General features: G+C 40.6%; 1 protein-coding gene across 5 annotated transcripts in view; it reads left to right on the top strand.

Annotated features, from left to right (window-relative positions):
- The window catches only part of LOC114462057 (gastrula zinc finger protein XlCGF8.2DB-like), a 34,322-nt gene extending 17,486 nt beyond the window's left edge, over positions 1 to 16,836 (top strand). For all 5 annotated transcript variants that reach the window (XM_028444653.1, XM_028444649.1, XM_028444650.1 and 2 more), the window contains 2 exons: positions 5,679 to 5,736; positions 14,031 to 16,836. In XM_028444653.1, coding sequence (XP_028300454.1) covers positions 5,679 to 5,736; positions 14,031 to 16,153 — 2,181 coding nt within the window. In that variant the 3' untranslated portion in view covers positions 16,154 to 16,836. The remainder of the gene's footprint in view (positions 1 to 5,678; positions 5,737 to 14,030) is intronic.
- Positions 16,837 to 17,489: the final 653 nt, after the last annotated feature.

The raw sequence follows: 17,489 nt of genomic DNA, 5'->3' as shown, positions 1-17,489 counted from the left end.
ATTTGATACATGATTTAAGTGAAACAAGCTATCTCTTAACATTTAAAAAAAAGTAACTATTATTTTTAGTGGTAAAGATAGTTTTTCTAACCACTTTTAAAAATTTTATTTCTTTTCAGTTAACTCGTCTCATCCACCAGATTTCCTGGTGTCGTTGATGTGAACTTGAGTTGGAAAGAGCCAGTGTTCTGGGTAATTCGGAAGATTAACAAATCACTTGGTATAATAAGAAAGGTAAATAGTTAGCTGACTTCAAAATGTATCCATACACTATATTGTAGTTTAATTTATCCTTACATTCCATACTGTAACATAGTTTGAACAAACACTTACCCATCTACTTTAAACTACATTTAAATGTAAAGTAGATTGGTAAGTGCTTGAATTGTAGCTTCTTCAAAGTCACTGACATAATTGCTACTTTATTTGATTCACTTAATATTCATATTTATAATGTAAATCAAATTTGTACTTTTATGCATAAAATCCAGTTTAATCAAAGCTCAATACCTGCGCATTTTATATTTTATTTAAAGATTAATTCACAGGTTCATCTTTACTGCACTCGGACAGACTGGCTGTGGTGGTGGGACTGGGAAGGAGACGCTTACTGGGCTGATACAGAGAACATGGACCTGGATAATGTAGGAGGTAAACAATGAAATTGGGAAAAGTATGCGAGTATCTGATTATGTATCTACTGAGCTTTAGCCATTTGGTGGGCTTTAGATTGGATTGAGCGAAATAAACCTGAGATGTCATAAAATTATTCTGATTCAATGACTGCCTGACAGGCACATTCTGACTGTTCCTCTGGGGCTAGGGCAGATTCTGTGTTGCCTTCGCCGGATAGAGTTGATGGGGTCTAGTATTGGGTTTTCCATCTCATTCAGGTATTGTGGGGAATGAAGATGCTGATCTGCTAGCCAAGGAGGCTCTTCTCGAGACGGAAATGGACTATGTGGTCCGTTTGGGGAAGGCTGAGTATTTTTAAAACTACTAAGTATCAACAATGGCAAAGGCAGTGGGAGAATGAGACTAGAGGGAGGCACTAGTTTAAGTGTCAACCATGTGTGCAGGGCAGTAGACTCCTGTGGTCAACATGCTGATTAAATCAAGTTAAAAAAAAAAAAAAAAAGAATAAGACTGGGGCATTGTGGGCTTGCTGCATATTTAAATCAAATGGACAAGCATCCAGATGGGCTATGTCAGTGTGGTCAGCTTGAGACTATTTCACATGTTTTATTTTCCTGTGTCCATTACTCTGTTGTTGTTATTTAAAGAACTTTCAACCCTTGGGCTTCGAGTGTTTTCAATAAAAGCAATGTTTTCGCCGAGAGAAAATATTCGCGTTTAGTAGATAAGGCAGTGGTCTCTCTACCAACCTTTATTTTAGAATCTAAAGTGGAGTAATTCTATTGAACTGAAGAGGGCAGCATTGCGCTTCTTTTAATGTACAGCCTGCCGGAAACCATTAGGAGGAGGAAAGAGCTGTTGAAGAAGAATGACGAGGAGGAGGAGAAGGTGAGAAGCTGCTCTCCGTCTTTAAAGCTGACTGTTGTCGGTCAAACCTCCTTTAGGAGAACATCTGCACCGTTTCTTTCCACTCAACGCAGCCTCAGGCTGACACGGTCACCAGTTGAACCGTAACACCAGCGGTACTGTGTAGAACGGGTGTTCAAACGCGGTCCTCGAGGACTGGTAGTCATCCATGTTTTTAATTTGTACCTGCTCCAACATTTCTGAAATCCTGAAGCATTTTTGCAGAAAGTCTGTTAACGAGTGTGTGTGAGCTGAGCCATATTGAAAACCTGGTGGACTTCTGGTGTTACAGATTAAGTGGCGACTATTTTAACTGGCCACTGACTTCTGTTAGCGTGGCTAACTATGTGTGCTCTGAGTTTTAAAAAAAAAAAAAACTATTACATGTTATAGGACAGTTATTGCATATTTTAGTACTTATTTAATGAAAAAAAAAAAATCACTAAAATGTTATAAAAGCACATTTGTTGAAACTAAGTGTTGTAGTATAATCAAGAAGAGTTCAACTATGTGTGCTGTAATTTTTATGACTACCACTTTCCTCTGTGAAGTTATTGGTTTTTATTTATTTTTTTAATCTTTTTCCGGTGTTGTAATTTGCAGACGGTCCCTGCTTATTCCAGCCACAGTCGGCTCCGCGTAGAGGCCAATATAAATGACCAAGAGCGGAGAACGGCTCGTTTTGAAGAAAATCCGCTTGTAGCGTTCAGTCCACCTTGCTGTGATTGCAACGAGGTCTCGGTTTTGTAAAAGCAATGTTCCGTTGATGAGTTATTTGTCCGGAAAAGCTGAATCTGTAAATACCTTTATCTAAGTGTGAAGTAGTGGCGCATGCACTTTTTAAATAACCATAACTTGCTCATTTTTTTAAACCGATTCTTAAACGGTTTAATTTGTTGTAAAAGTCAGATGTGTCATAACACGGCACATATGGATAGTTATGTTACACTTCCTGTCAAAAGTTTGGGATCACCTACTTATTTCCCCATTGGACTTCAGATAGATGCAATAAAAACACACACACACACTATTTATGTCGAGTCAATATTTGAGCTACTAAAACTCAGTGTACAGAATGGCAACATGAGATATATGTATACTTTTATAAAATGAGTATTACCAATGCAATAAAATAATTGTAATTATTACATGTTTAGGTGAAACAATTAAATTAAAAAAAAGTATTATATTAGTAATATTTTATAAATGTGACATTTATTTGAAATAAAAAATACAACATGCAGCAAAGATTTCTTTTTGCTGCATGTTTTTAAGAAGTTAAATCTCAGTAATCTCAGCCTTACAACTTTGCTCCACGATTGAGTCATTCTTTGAAGAGAAAAGCTGCAATTTTAACTTGTTCAAACATCCAGAATTGTAGACACGTTATTACAGTTGATCTGGACCAAAACAAAGTAATAGTTCTGGAATGTGAAGGCACCACGCTGAAGTTTGTCTCCACAGATTGTTTAAAAAGGGTTGTTAGAGTAATTTGTGAACAAAAAGAGTCATGGGGATAGCTGCTTCTTCTCTCACTTTATGACAGCTTGTGCAGTGGCAGAGCGTCTGGTGTCAGTCTTTATCACGGGTAGAGGGTGCTGCCAGAGTAGCGCCGTAGACAAAGTTATTCGAGGTACTTTTCTCACCAGTTTTGCTGGAGCTCTGATTCCAATCTGCCTCTGGGTGGGGGCGGAGGAAGCAGCGGCACCGTATTGATACTAGTGAGACACTCAGTTGTGTAAGGTTTAGCAGCACAGCATTCTGGTCAAGTTTACCATCTTTCTACGTTGTCAGGATTTTTGGGAGGTGCACTTAGGGTTACGGGGGAGGGTGTTTGCACCTACGGTGGGGGATTTTACATAGAACCTTAAATAAGTCATTTTTTATTTATAAAGTGCTTTTTACAGACAAAATCACCAAGTGCTGTACAGAGCTGTGGTGAAAATACAAGTGCAACATCATAATAGAATAATAAAACATGGGTGCATATACTGTACATCATAGGAGCAGCATCATAAAAAAGATAATAAAATTAAAATCCAGGTAGCTAAAAGCTTTTCTGAAAAGTGAGGTCTTCAACAGTTTTTTAAAAGTGTCCACACAGTTCAGTTTAAGAATTTGTTACAGTCATCCTGTGTGTGTGCGTGTGTACAGGCACATGGGAGGGTGAGGGTGCAACAAGATTTTCAGTAGTATTGAATAAGACCTTGGGGTTTCTCTTATTTTGCAAAACAAGATTAGTAAAATAAGCAGAGCGTGGGCGCTTTATTATTTCATTTAGCTCTATTATTTTCTTTGAGATGGAGTCTATGCACCTCTAGTTTAGTGGTTTTCCACAACCGTTCCACTTTCCGGCAGCTTCTCCTAAAGCTAAAAATAGTTTAATTCATCCATGGACAAGGTTTCTTATTAGAGCCTGGAGTATTTTTAGCTGGTGCTACTGTGTCCAAAGCAGTCAAACAGTGGCTATTGAAGTTTGTCATAAATGTGTTAACATCATCACTACTAGAAAAGGTAGTTTGGTCAAAAGAGGGAGAAAACCCATTGATTGTTGCTTCATTAAGAATGCATCTCCGTTTTTTCACATGAGAAGTAGTCCATACCAGTGTGAGTGACAGATGAAATGCAATACAGCAGTGGTCGCTTATTTGTAAGTCTTCAATACTGAGTTGGTCAATTTTTAAACCAAAAGAAAAAAACAAACCTAAAGTCTGACCTTAAGTGTGTGTTGGACCTGACACATGTTGCACAAAGTGGAAAGTGTCCATAAGAGACATCAGCTCAGCTGCCATAGGACGAGGAGTTATCAACATGCAGATTAAAATCACCAGCTCTCCATCTTAACAATAGATGACAAACTCTGAGAATTTATCTAAAAGAAAACGAGCAGGACCAGGAGTTTGATAGATTAAAACACAGTAAAAAGAGTGTTCATTTCCAACCGAAATAAGGCTTTATGCTACATGCGTTCCTGTTCATATCGATATATGCTACATATGTTATCGTTCATATAGATCTATGCTACATATGTTACTGTTAATGTAGATCTACTAGTACAGTGCCCGTCGGAAGTATGCATTCATGTGGGAGCATAAGGGGTATATTTGCGGGTCCAATTTTCCTGGTTTAATTCTATGGGACATGTGCATGACTTCATCATCACTTTTATATTTTTTTTGTTTGGTGTATTTTCTTGTAACATATGTTTTTTGGAGTCATGTGTATTTATGTATCTTTCTGTTGTCTTTTTGTGCATAAATGTTTGCTGTTTTTTTTTTTTATTTAAATTTTTTTTTGTAATGTATGTTTTTTGGGGTCATGTGTATTTTTGTATCTTTCTGTTGTGTTTTTGTGCATTTTTTTGTACAATTATTGTTTTGTTGCCATTGTAGTGTAAGTCAGGAGTCATTTTGTGTATTTTTTGTGTAAATATTTAGTTTTATGTATTTTTAGTATAAATATTTAGTTTTGTGTATTTTGAGCCATTTTCATATTTTTGTTGTATTTTTCTGTAATGTATGTTTTTTGGGGTCATGTGTATTCTTGTATCTTTCTGTTGTCTTTTTGTGAATTTTTTTGTATAATTATTATTTTTTCTTGCCATTATAGTGTGATTCTGGAGTAATTTTGTGTATTTTAGTTTGTTTTTTGGTGTAGTTTTGTGCATTTCTGTTGTCATTTTAGTAGATATATGCTACATATGTTCCTGTTCATATAGCCCTATGCTACGTGCATTCCTGTTCAAAGAATTCTATGCTACATACGAACCTGTTCATATAGAACTATGCTACATATGTTACTGTTCATATAGATCTATGCTACATACTTTCCTGTTCATATACATCACATGTGTAGGTGATTACAGTTGCCTGTCCCTGATCTATCCTAACAGGTCTACAGTGAGCTTTTGATTCCATGTTGACCTTCAGTTTAAATCTTTTTCTCTGTGATTAATTGCAGTTGATAAAGGAGATCATGACTGAGCAAAGCCAGGAGACAAAGCAGACTGACAGAGAACCTGAGGAGGTAACATCACAGATCTATGACCATGTTTACTGCAGACTTCTCTAACCTACATATTTCTCCAGCTGCTCACGCTCATCATTAACTGATTAAATATATTTACTGTTTCCCAGAAACTGGAAATTAAAGCTTTGTTCCAGACCAAGAGGATTCCAGCCATCATCCTGTGTGGTAATAAGTTTATTTTTATTTTGAAATGAATCTGAAATGACTTGTAACACAACATTGTTCAAATCTTTGCTCTTCACCTGTTCATATTGTGCTGTGGGCCAACACTGCAGTAATAAACACATGAGAACTTCCACAGATCCACAACTGAACATCTACACTTTAATATGTCTATACAGACATTTTGAACATGTTCTGATTTTCAGTAACATCTACTGTTGTATCACAGTAACATGTTATTATAAATAACGGAAGTCCTACATCTGTTGAATATTTGTTTTATTTATATATAAAATAAGATGCTTGAGATAATAATCAAATACCGGTAATAAATGGAAGTTTGTGAAGTGGGGAGCAGTGTGCAGCTATGTATATACGGTGGGAAGAGCGTATAAAAAGTACAATAAGGTTTGAAATAAAAGATATGAGCTAGTTTTAATAGTAGGAAAAAGTAGACTACATAAAGTTGTCAAATCACCACATTGGGCTTTACAGGAGCGATCGTGTACAGGACCGAGTGTGGTACATGGGAGTGGACAGTGCGGTGCATCAGTCTGGTTCCAGTAAAAACTGACCATTAAAAGCTATAATTGGACTGATATACAGATGTGGGGCGTTGAGGAGGAGACTTCATGTGGAGATGGAAACTTGTCCATTGAAACTGATCAGAATATGCAGAAATCTCTGTTAACTGGAGTATAGCAGCCTGCCTACCTGCCCATTCTGATTGGCTGAGTCATTTTAGGGGAACCTTATAAGCCAATACAGCTGCTGGGGTCTCGGGCGGGGGGCTCTCTGGGCCCTCCCCTCGGGGGTTGGGTGTTTGGGTGTGGGGGGGCGGGATGCTGGCAGGGGGCCTTGGGGTGCTCGGCTGCTTGGGGCTTCCTCGGATGTGTGTGTGGGGGGCGGTGGCTGTCTCTCAGCCTGGGATCTTGGGGGCGTCTGGGGGGTTGCTCGGCCGTGGGGGGTGGCCTGGGGCTCCCTGGCCCCCACTCTTTCTGCTGGCCTGGCTGCATCTGCGGGCCCGGGGCAGTTCCTGGGTTTGCGGTAGCGTTTTTTTGCACATATACTGGTATACGATGCACTGGCACGCCTTGCGATGTGGGATAAAACTCATACTGGGCTTAACTTTAGACACGTTAATCCCAAATACCTGCTTTAGGTACTACCACTCACTCATTCCCCCTGTCCACAGCCACCACCATTATAGCTAAGCTTCACACTTGTCACTATACTGGCTTGATTACACAACATAATAAGCACAATATATTTTACAACTTCACATCTCACCCTCACTGTAAAACAATCTATTTTCCCCACCCTTTGTATTTCCTACCTTGAGTCTCTCCTCCCTGCTCCCTTTCCTCTCCCCCTCCCTCTCCACTTTGGTGTTATGCTGCGTTCACACCAAACGCGGTTTCTGCGGCACAAGCGAACAGATTACATGCAAAGTCAATGGTTTAGACGCGCTGGGAGGCGAATTATTCGCCGGTGGGGCGGCGCGGACTGTTTCGCGCGTGGAACGCGAAGGCTGCGGCAAGCGCACTCCCGATTTTCGCGTTATTCGCCGTTCGCTTGAGTTGAAAATATTGAACTCCAGCGGCTGTTTCGTGTGACGCGCAGGCGCGAAAGCCAATCAGAGTCCTTGTTGGCAATGACGTCAGGCAGGCAACACGGAAACCAGTATTTTCACCCGTTCAACCATTGAGGAGAAGCTAATCGTAGCGGTGTGTGACCACCGGGAGCTGTATGACACGGCCTGTTATTTTAACCGGGACCAGGACAAGGAAGGATTTGGTGTGGAGGAGAATCAGCGAGGAGGTGGAGCAGCAGGTAAATGTTCTCTCTGTAGTTTTCATCTTTGAAAGTCGGCAGTGAGTGAGGATAGCATTAGCTAATGATAGCATTAGCCGCTAACACCAGCTATTTTCACTTATGGGTTATGAGAGGAAAAAAAAGTCAGGAGAACCGTAGTGGGTCAGCTGCAGGAACATCCAAACTGTGGAAATACCCTGTGGTCATGTGCTTCATCGACCCCTTTGTTTCACCGCGAGAGACAAGCAGCAACATGGGGTAGAGGGTTGAGGAAGACAGGACCGCAGAGTATGGTCACCCATCAGAGACTGGAGGTTTGTTTATCAGTGCAGACATATAGAAATATATACCAGGTTAATATTCAGGCCTTTATGCATCACAGGGCTTCTTCTAGCTGTAGCTGTTTGATGCTCTTTTGGGGGATTCCTGTCAGAAGACCATTACAATAGTCCAGTCTGCTGGAGATAAAAGCATGGACCAGTTTCTCCTGATCTTTCTGAGTCATTAAACCTTTCACTCTGGAGATGTTCTTTAGGTGGTAGAAGCTGTTTTTGTGATAGATTTGATCTGACTGCTGAATGTAAGATCTGAGTCAATCAGAACACCAAGGTTTTTGACTTGGTTTTTAGCTTTTAACGATCAAGAGTCAAGGTACTTGCTGACAGCAGTCCTCTTTTCCTTGTTACCAAAGACAATCACCTCCATCTTGTCATGGTTTAGTTGAAGGAAGTTTTCACTCATCCAGCAGTTTACTTTTTCTAAACAGTCATACAACACCTCAATAAGACCATAGTCATCTGGGTTCAGTGATAGATATAGTTGTGTCATCTGCGTAGCTCTGATAATCAACTTGACAATCAATCTTACAGTTCTGTAAAATTTGTCCTAAAGGAAGCTTATAAAGGCTAAACAGAAGGGATCCAAGAACAGAGCCCTGAGGAACCCCACAGGACATTGGTAATCTGTCAGATTCAAAGTTTCCAATGCTTACAAAATAACTTCGCTCCTCCAAGTAGGATTTAAACTATTGCATTACTTTTCCAATAAGTCCAACCCATGTTTGCAATCTTTGCAACAAAATTGTATGATCTACAGTGTCAAATGCAGCACTTAGATCCAATAGAATGAGAACAGATACTTTTCCTGAATCAGTGTTCAACCTTATGTCATTGATTACATTGATAAGAGCAGTTCCTGTGCTGTGATGAGAATGAAAGCCTGACTGAATTGTAGCAAATATTTTGCTAAATGTTAAGAATTGACTCAGTTGGTTGAAGACCACTTTCTTAATTATCTTGGCCATGAATGGAAGTTTGCTGATTGTTCTATAGTTAGCCAGTATAGAGGCATCCAGTGTTCTCTTTTTTAACAGAGGTTTCACAGCAGCTATGTTCAGGGATTTTGGTACGGTGCCTGATTGGAATGAGCAGTTAATTATTAGACACAAATCAGTGACATTTGACTTTACAACAGTTTTAAAGAAGTTTGAGGGTATTGTGTCAAGGCAACACGTTGATGGATTTAGCTGCTGAACAGTTTCTTCTATTGTTTTTGGGTTCACTGTAATAAACTTAACTGTGGTTGACTCATCCCTCTGTGGTTGAAGCTGTTCAAGCTTTTTGTTATTTTGCTGGTTTGTTCTGATATTTGAGCTTATTGATTGTTTTTTTTCATTGCATTTTCCAGCTGACAATAATTCAGGGCCTAGCTGATCTGGGGGGATTGTGAGCTTTTCAATTCCCTAGATGCCATCAACTCAGTTTGACAGCCCAGGTGGAGTCCTCAGCCAGTGACTCAAATTCACATCTCTCTGAGTACCCTGGGTGTTGAGGTGGCTACAAACCCTCTGCAGCCTACTTCCACTGGACAAACCTTCACTTTCCAGTGGTAGCTGCGATCTCGGTTGGGAAGCGTAGCTTCTGCACCAAGTCTGCCAGCATCTGATAAAGCATTTATCACCATTTTCTTACAGTACAAATACTGGTTTGTCATTATAAAATGACATTTCCTTCATAAAATTCAAACGTGTAATTGCATAACAACATACGCATTACAGGCCAATAAACTTCAGGCATCCTGTTTAATACGGTTAATGGAGTTTATTATTGGTAAAAAAAAAAAAAAAAAAGAATTTCTCCGCTGTAAACATGCGCTGAAATCCTGCAAGATTATGTACCACGAGATTTGACGCGTCCATCTGTTTTTGACATGCTTGCTAAAGCTAGACGAATCCATCAGATTTGGTGGAGCCATTTCAGCAGTAGAGGAAGCTAGAGGAGTGGCTCTGCCCTCATCAACTTAAAAGGAGGCTGTAATGAGCGTCAGGTGTGGTGCTGGAGAACATACGGTTTTTACCGTGCGGAATGGGAACATCGTGTGGAGTGTACTGTTTTTTCATACCCTGCAATAATTACATAATCCTGGTTTTTTCTCATCTCATCTGCTAATCATCTGCAATAAATGGATTGACACCTCCGACCGGACTTCATCGCCTTTGGTACTTCATTTTTTATATTTTGGTTACAGTAACATCCACACTTCAAAGCACGCGTAAGCCAACAACAACAGCGCTACTACAAGTTTTATAGGTAAAAAATGTTTGATATTGTCCAAAAACATGTGGGTGGGGGTTGAAGCCTGGTATATGCTTCTGCGTCAAAACCTACACCAGGGGTCCCCAATCCTGGTCCTCAAGGGCCACTATCCAGCATGTTTTAGATCAACACATCTGATTGAAATGACCAAGATCGTTATCAGGCTTCTGCAGTGCTTGATGATGAGTTCATCATTTGAATCAGGTGTGTTGGAAGAGGGAAACATCTAAAACATGCTGGATAGTGGCCCTTGAGGACCAGGATTGGGGACCCCTGACCTACACCGTCAACGTGACTCAGAGGTTAGCCAACTGTAGGGTTGGGCATAGTTTGGATTTGAATGATTTCAATTCTCAATTTCGATTCCTGTTCTTAACTATTCTCGATTCCGATTCCTTGAGTTGTGCAGGTAAACAGGTCACAGATTTCACAGGATATGTTTTTCATTTGAAAAAGCCTTTACACAGGCCATTTTTATTAATTCACTGAGTTGATATAGTTTAATTTGGTTGCTGTAATATAACTAGGGTATTCAATTACAAAGGTCCCCAACTGTAACTGTAAAAATGAAACTTGCTGAAATAACACTACAAACAAGTTGGCAGCAGTCTATAAAACAAAGAGCTGCAGCCCAAGTAAATGTGAAACTAAATAAAACAAACTCGTACCCTCGAGCAGTCATGTGACAAATCAATCAGCAGTTGTTGTTGAGAAAGATTAAGTTAATTTTGGTCGTTCTGCGCTTGCGCGACTTGCGTTGATGACGTGCTGGTGGTGACATAATCCAAGATAGCGGCAGCCCGGACTCCAGCTGACATTATTTATTAAGAGCCTTAAAAGACATGGTTATAATGAAAAGAGTGGATGGGGGGTGGTGTGTAGCTCAGTGGGTCGAGCGCCCGCCCCATGTACGGAGGCTGTAGTTCCTCACCTGCAGCCGGTCCAGGCTCGATTCCCGGCCTGGGACCCTTTGCTGCGTGTCATTCCCTGCTCTCTCTGATCCCCTTCCTGTCAAGCAACTGTCATATAAAGGCCACTAGAGCCCAAAAAATCCTTTAAAAAAAAAAAAAAAAAAAAAGAATGGATGGACAGAAGCATAAACATGCAGACTTTCACCCGGACACACACGGACATATTAAACACACACAGACCTCGGTAAACGCAGTAAACGGTACAGGCTTCACCGGACGGCTGGCACTTGGACCCGGAGGCGGAGTAAATACGTCCCCGTACTGCATGTACAGGCTGTAATTTCACCAATTTTATTGTTAGAGCAACTATTTGTTCCTGGTGATAGTTTTCCGGAGTTTTACTGGGCTTTTTACCTGTGATTAGTTCATATCTCCCTACTGAAACCGCAGCCAGACAAACTCACTCACTCACTCACACACACACACACACACACACACACACACACACACACACACACACACACAGAGACTACAGTCGCGTAACCAAACAGAGCAAGCCGCGGAAACAAACTCCTGTGGGCATTTAAGAATAAAAAAAAAAAGAATCGAAATGCAAACATCTTGGTTACGATTTCAAACCAGACATTAGGAACCAGTTCATATTTGGAACTGGTTCCCAGTGCCCAACCCCAGCCAACTGTATTTCTGCGTTGAGAGTGTCACGGCAAATTTGCGGTTGACCTCATTTGGAGACATGATTTATTGCTCTGGTTGAGTGATGGAGTCCAGGCGAGGCATTGATGATTTTATAAAAAAAAAAGGTTTATTATAAAACTAAGTAAAAAGGAGTACAAAGATGGACAAAATTAGTGACCGCCCCGGGCGGACGTCCGATGATCAAGTAGCACAGTTCTAACTCATCACGTATATTCCCCCTCAGTCCCCCTCCCTCCTCCCCCCAAGAGATAAAGAGGACAGAGGAGGTGAAAGAAGAGGGTGAAAAGAGACAGTTTCTTCTTTAGGTCAAAACAACCAGTTCTCTGGTATCTCCTGATTGTCGTGAGTGTTGGAGGTGTGTGCGTGTATGGTGTTTGTGTGTATGAATGGATGTGTATGTGTGACTATGTGAGTGTGTGTAGGCATGTGAGTGTGTCATGCTTTTGTGTCTGAGGGATAAGATGTGTTTTGGGAAGCTGACCTCGAGAAGAGAGCAGAAAACATGAGACAGCAGAAATGAAAAGTCTCAACTTAAAGCCTTAAAAAGAATAAGGTCTATGAGTAAATATGTTAATAAACATAACTAACAATTTTGCCTTGATAAGAGAATGCATCGCTATGCGATTGGCCACCATGCTGCTCGGCTAGGGGGTTGTGTGTGTGTGTGTGCTTACAGAGGAGCATTAAAAAGCCCTTGTTTACCTCCCGAGCACAGAAAACAATGTTTTATGTTTTTAAGCACCTCAAAATATAATTTACTGTATTTTTGGATTAGTACTTACCTACTGTTCCTAACTATGTATGGATTGTTGAATTAGGCTTGGATGGTATCCAAAATTTGATATTGTTATACCGCCTCTCTATTTTACTGCGGTATACGGTAATACCGTAACTAATTAAAAATATGACGTAAGGCTCGGGTTGCGTTCACACCAAACGCGTGTGTGTCTTTGTGTGTGAGTGGTGTCTCAGAGCCGAGTGACAGTGATTTTTTTGTTTGTTTGTTCACGTTACTATTTAAAATGTGACCTGTATCAGACTCCAGTGGGAATGGTTTGTGGCTCTATGACCCATGTCTACATTGTTGTGTTTGTCTCAAAGTTTGTGTGCAGTGGTGCCAGAGAATGAATGAGCAGGTGGAGGACAAGGACAAAGAGAAAAAAATATAACTTTTTTAGCCATTTAAGAACTGAACCTTCAAGCTTTGACCAGAACTCGACAAAGCAAAAGTGAAACCTACAGGTCCGACAGACATTAGGTATTTATATCAGAGCCCGGCCTGAAACCGACAATTAAAACCTATTCTTTTCCTCATACAAATTTCAGATTTACGTTTGTTTTAGTGGTAAGCCTGCTTTTATTAACAGACAGCTGTCAACATCGGTTCAGCGCAGGGGGAAACCAGCATGTCAAACAAACACAGGTGCAGTGTGCCCGCGGCGCCAGAGACAGTGGATCTATTTACATAATCCATGTATCAAATATAAGGATAATGCATGTTCTTGTGCAGAAAAAGGATTGATTCACAGACATTGGACACAGACATGAAAACAACGGTTTCAAAATGTGCGCTTTTTTTAATTATAAACATATGTAACATGCAAACAACGTTCAAAAGTCTATCAAACTCACTGTCGACCAAGGGGCCCCCGACATAGAGCGGATAGGGAACAGCAAGGTAACCTGGTCCACATGTGCTGCAGCCATGAAAGGAAATAATAAAACTCCTGCACTTTCTGTCTTTCTTTGTTCTCTCTTTGACTCAATCAGCTTTTGAAACGACTCTCTATCGCTCCGCAAAAACTTGATACACGGCGATGTTGACTGGAAAAGGTAACGACCGGGGCTGAGGTTTGGAGCGAACCAATCACAGCCCTTACTTACTGCGTCACCTCTAGGCGCACGTCGGCTTACGGCGAGGGGGTCTACGTTGACTTAAAGTGCTGTGTGCAGCTACGACTTCGATTTGACGCGGAACGATATATCAGCCTTTAGTCTGTCATAGAGATATTTCCATTCCAAAGGTTGAAGTCTGTCATATCATGAGAGTTCGTAGCAACATTTCCTTCTTTTTGCCCGTCTGTTTACTTTGAACAAGTGTGTAAATGTGACATTTCCCAAGACAACTACAAAATAATTCAAAACTGTAGAAAAAATAGCCAAAACCAAACAAATGACTCCAAAAATATGCAAAACTCATAGGAAATTATACACAATGACAACAAAATCAATCAAACCCCTTTTTTTGTTTCCTGTAAAGGAGAATCTGCTCATCAACTGCAGCTCCAGGATCATCTCCACATAAAGAAGGAAGAGCCATGGGAAAGTCTGGAGGTAAAGCAGGAGACGGATATCATGGCTGTTACTGTGAAGAGTGAAGATGAAGAGGAGGAAGCTCAGTGTTCTCTGCTACACTGGAGACAAAATGAAAACATCAAAGGAGAACCTGCAACCTGCAGTTCAGCTGAACTCATGAAAGTAGAACCAAATGTAGACATCGGTGAAGACCCAGAAGCAGCAAACTCTTGTACACAACCAGACACTGATGGAGAGGAAACGGACTGCTCTGACACTGAAGACAGTGAGGATTGGAGGGAACCTTTGTCCCAGTCTGAAGCTCAGAGTGAACACATGGACAGGAGCTGTGAGAGCTTTCAAACATCCGGGGTAAGGACTGAGAAGAACAACAAAGGAAAATCACTGAACACAGAGAAACGCTTTGGTTGTGATGTGTGTAGGGAACGATTTAACAGTAGAACTAATCTAAAGATCCACAAGAGAATTCACACAGGAGAGAAACCCTTTGGTTGTGATGTTTGCGGTAAAGAATTTAATCGCAATTATGATCGGAATCGGCACATGAGAATTCACACTAAAGAGAAACCTGTTGGTTGTGATGTTTGTCAGAAACGGTTTTCTCAAAATAGGCATTTGAAGGATCATATGAGAATCCACACAGAAGAGAACATGAGACTGTGCGCAGAAAGCAGCAGTACTGATCTAAAGATTCACACAAGAATCTACACAGGTGAGAAACCCTTTGGTTGTGATCTTTGTGGTCAAAGTTTTAGGTATATGAGAAGTTTGTCTAATCACATGAGTGACCACCTGGGTGAGAAAGCTTATAAATGTGATGTTTGTGAAAAAGGATTTAATTTCAAGTCTGAATTGCATCGACACATGAAAATCCACACTGGAGAGAAACCTTTTGGTTGTAATGTTTGTCACAGACGGTTTCCGCAGAGCTTGCATCTGAAGAAGCACATGTTAATCCACACAAGAGATAAACCCTATATCTGTGATGTTTGTGATAAACCATTTACTCATAAGAGAAGTCTTTCTGTGCACTTGAGAATCCACACAGGAGAGAAACGCTTTGTTTGTGACATGTGTGGGAAAGGATTCAGTGACAGAACAAATCTAAAGATCCACATGAGAGTTCACACAGGAGAGAAACCTTTTAGTTGTGATGTTTGTAACAAAGGGTTCACTCATAAGCGGAGTCTTTTTGTACATATGAGAATTCACACGGGAGAGAAACCTTTTAGTTGTAATGTTTGTGGACAAAAATTTAATCATGAGACAAGTCTTTCTGTGCACTTGAGTTACCACACAGGAGAGAAACCTTTTAGTTGTGATGTTTGTGGTCAAAAATTTAGTTATAAGAGAAGTTTTTTCATACACATGAGTTACCACAAAGGAGAGAAACCTTTTCATTGTGATGTTTGTGGCAAAGGATTCACTCATAAAACAAGTCTTTCCGTGCACTCGAGAATCCACACAGGTGAGAAACCTTTTGTTTGTGATGTTTGTGGTCAAAGATTTACTTATAAGACGAGTCTTCCTGAGCACATGAGAATGCACACGGGAGAGAAACCTTTTGGTTGTGATGTTTGTAGTAAAGGATTTTGCCGCAAGTCTGAACTGAAGCGACACATGAGAATCCACAGGGGAGATAAACCCTTTGGTTGTGATGTTTGTGGCCAAAGTTTTACTCATAAGGAAACTCTTTCCAATCATATGAGTGGCCACACAGGAGAGAAAGCCTATAGATGTAATGTTTGTGAAAAAGGATTTAATCGCAATTCTGAACTAAAGCTACACATGAAAATCCACACTGGAGAGAAACCTTTTGGTTGTGATGTTTGTCAGAGACGGTTCTCTCAGAGGTCGAATCTGAAGAAGCACATATTAACTCACACAGGTGAGAAACCCTATATTTGTGATGTTTGTCAGAAAAGATTTACTATAAATACTAACCTGAATCGACACATGAAAATTCACACTAAAGCAGGGGTCACCAAACGGCAGAACCCGGTCCAGATCCGGACCCACAGGGGGCACCATGCAGACCGGGAACGACAGACTGACCAGGAGTTATGAATAAAAACTTGGAGAGCTTCTATATTTAGTCTGCGGAGCTAATGGTCTTTACTGCAGCATTCTAGCCAACAAGGAAATGCTCTAACCAATCGCATGCAAGTTCTCATCCCACGTGACACACCAAACCAATCAGATTTGTGTATTAATGTTGGTAAACAATGCCACTCAGCGCAGAGGCAGATGGGAGTATCATACGAAAAAAAGGAAGATCACATGAGTGAGAAAAAGTAAAAGATCAGATGACGAAACTAGAGGAAGAGCTAGGCTCAGACGATGGCGTTTTGAATACCCCTGCACTAGAGAGAAACCCTTTGGATGTGATGTTTGTAGTAAAACTTGTAATTCCGAGAAACTTACAGGGCCTGTACTACGAAGCTGGATAAGTATATCCTAATATCTCTCCGTTAGCGGACTTTACTTAATCAAACCATTTCTGTCAGAGAGCCCCCGTCCTATGGATATAAGCAGGATATAAATACATTCACTTAAAGGGGCAGTATTCTGAAAAATTCACCTTATAATTGTTTTGCAAGTTAGATTTTTATGAGTCATAAGGCGGAAATTCCTCCTCCTCCTGACAATCATGGCTCATCCTACCTTATATAAGAATGTGAGCTCCTCCCTCTCAAACTACTTCACAAGTAAAACAAACATAGCAAAGGCAGGGCATCATTACTGCGGTTTAATATAGAATGTATTTTCTACTTTGTTATATGTAAAGCTACATACACAAAATTAGTTACAGTATCTGCTTTTAACCCCTCCCTGAGGAGCAGTGGGCAGCCACGGTGTAACGCCCAAGGTACAGTTAGGGTTAATATAAGGGACTGATCAACATCCCACATTGATGAACCAGTGAGATTAGAACCAGTGACCCTCCGATTACAAACCCACTCCCTTAACCACGAGACTACCACTGTCCTTTATTCACAGTTAATATGGTTACGTTTAGTATATAGATAATCTGAAGCGCAGTGTCAGCGCTCACAATCATTTTCACTTTTAGCAGCCGTTATATCGCACTGTCTCTCCTTGGACAGGATCTGACATGTTTGTCACCCAATGCGACGCAGCGGTAGGACAAAATGAGTGATTATCACCTTATATTGACTATTCCTGTGGTCAGAAGAGGAGAAGAAAGCGACTTGGCAGCTCGGTGACTGTTTGAAACAGCTGACTGTTAATTATGTACTGCTGCTGCACCACACACACCGTGAAGCAGTGTTTTTTGGACTCACATTCAAAACAGCCGCTTAAATATCCATGTGTTTTACTGTAATGTGCAGTTCTTTGGCTGAAAACAGTAACAAGAGTGTGGATAGCAAAAGACAATCGC

The sequence above is a fragment of the Gouania willdenowi genome, chromosome 4, assembly GCF_900634775.1.
Source record: "Gouania willdenowi chromosome 4, fGouWil2.1, whole genome shotgun sequence".
NCBI classification, from domain to species: Eukaryota; Metazoa; Chordata; class Actinopteri; order Blenniiformes; family Gobiesocidae; genus Gouania; species Gouania willdenowi.
Note: the sequence above shows the minus strand (reverse complement) of the source record. Positions and strands in the feature narration are given on the sequence as shown.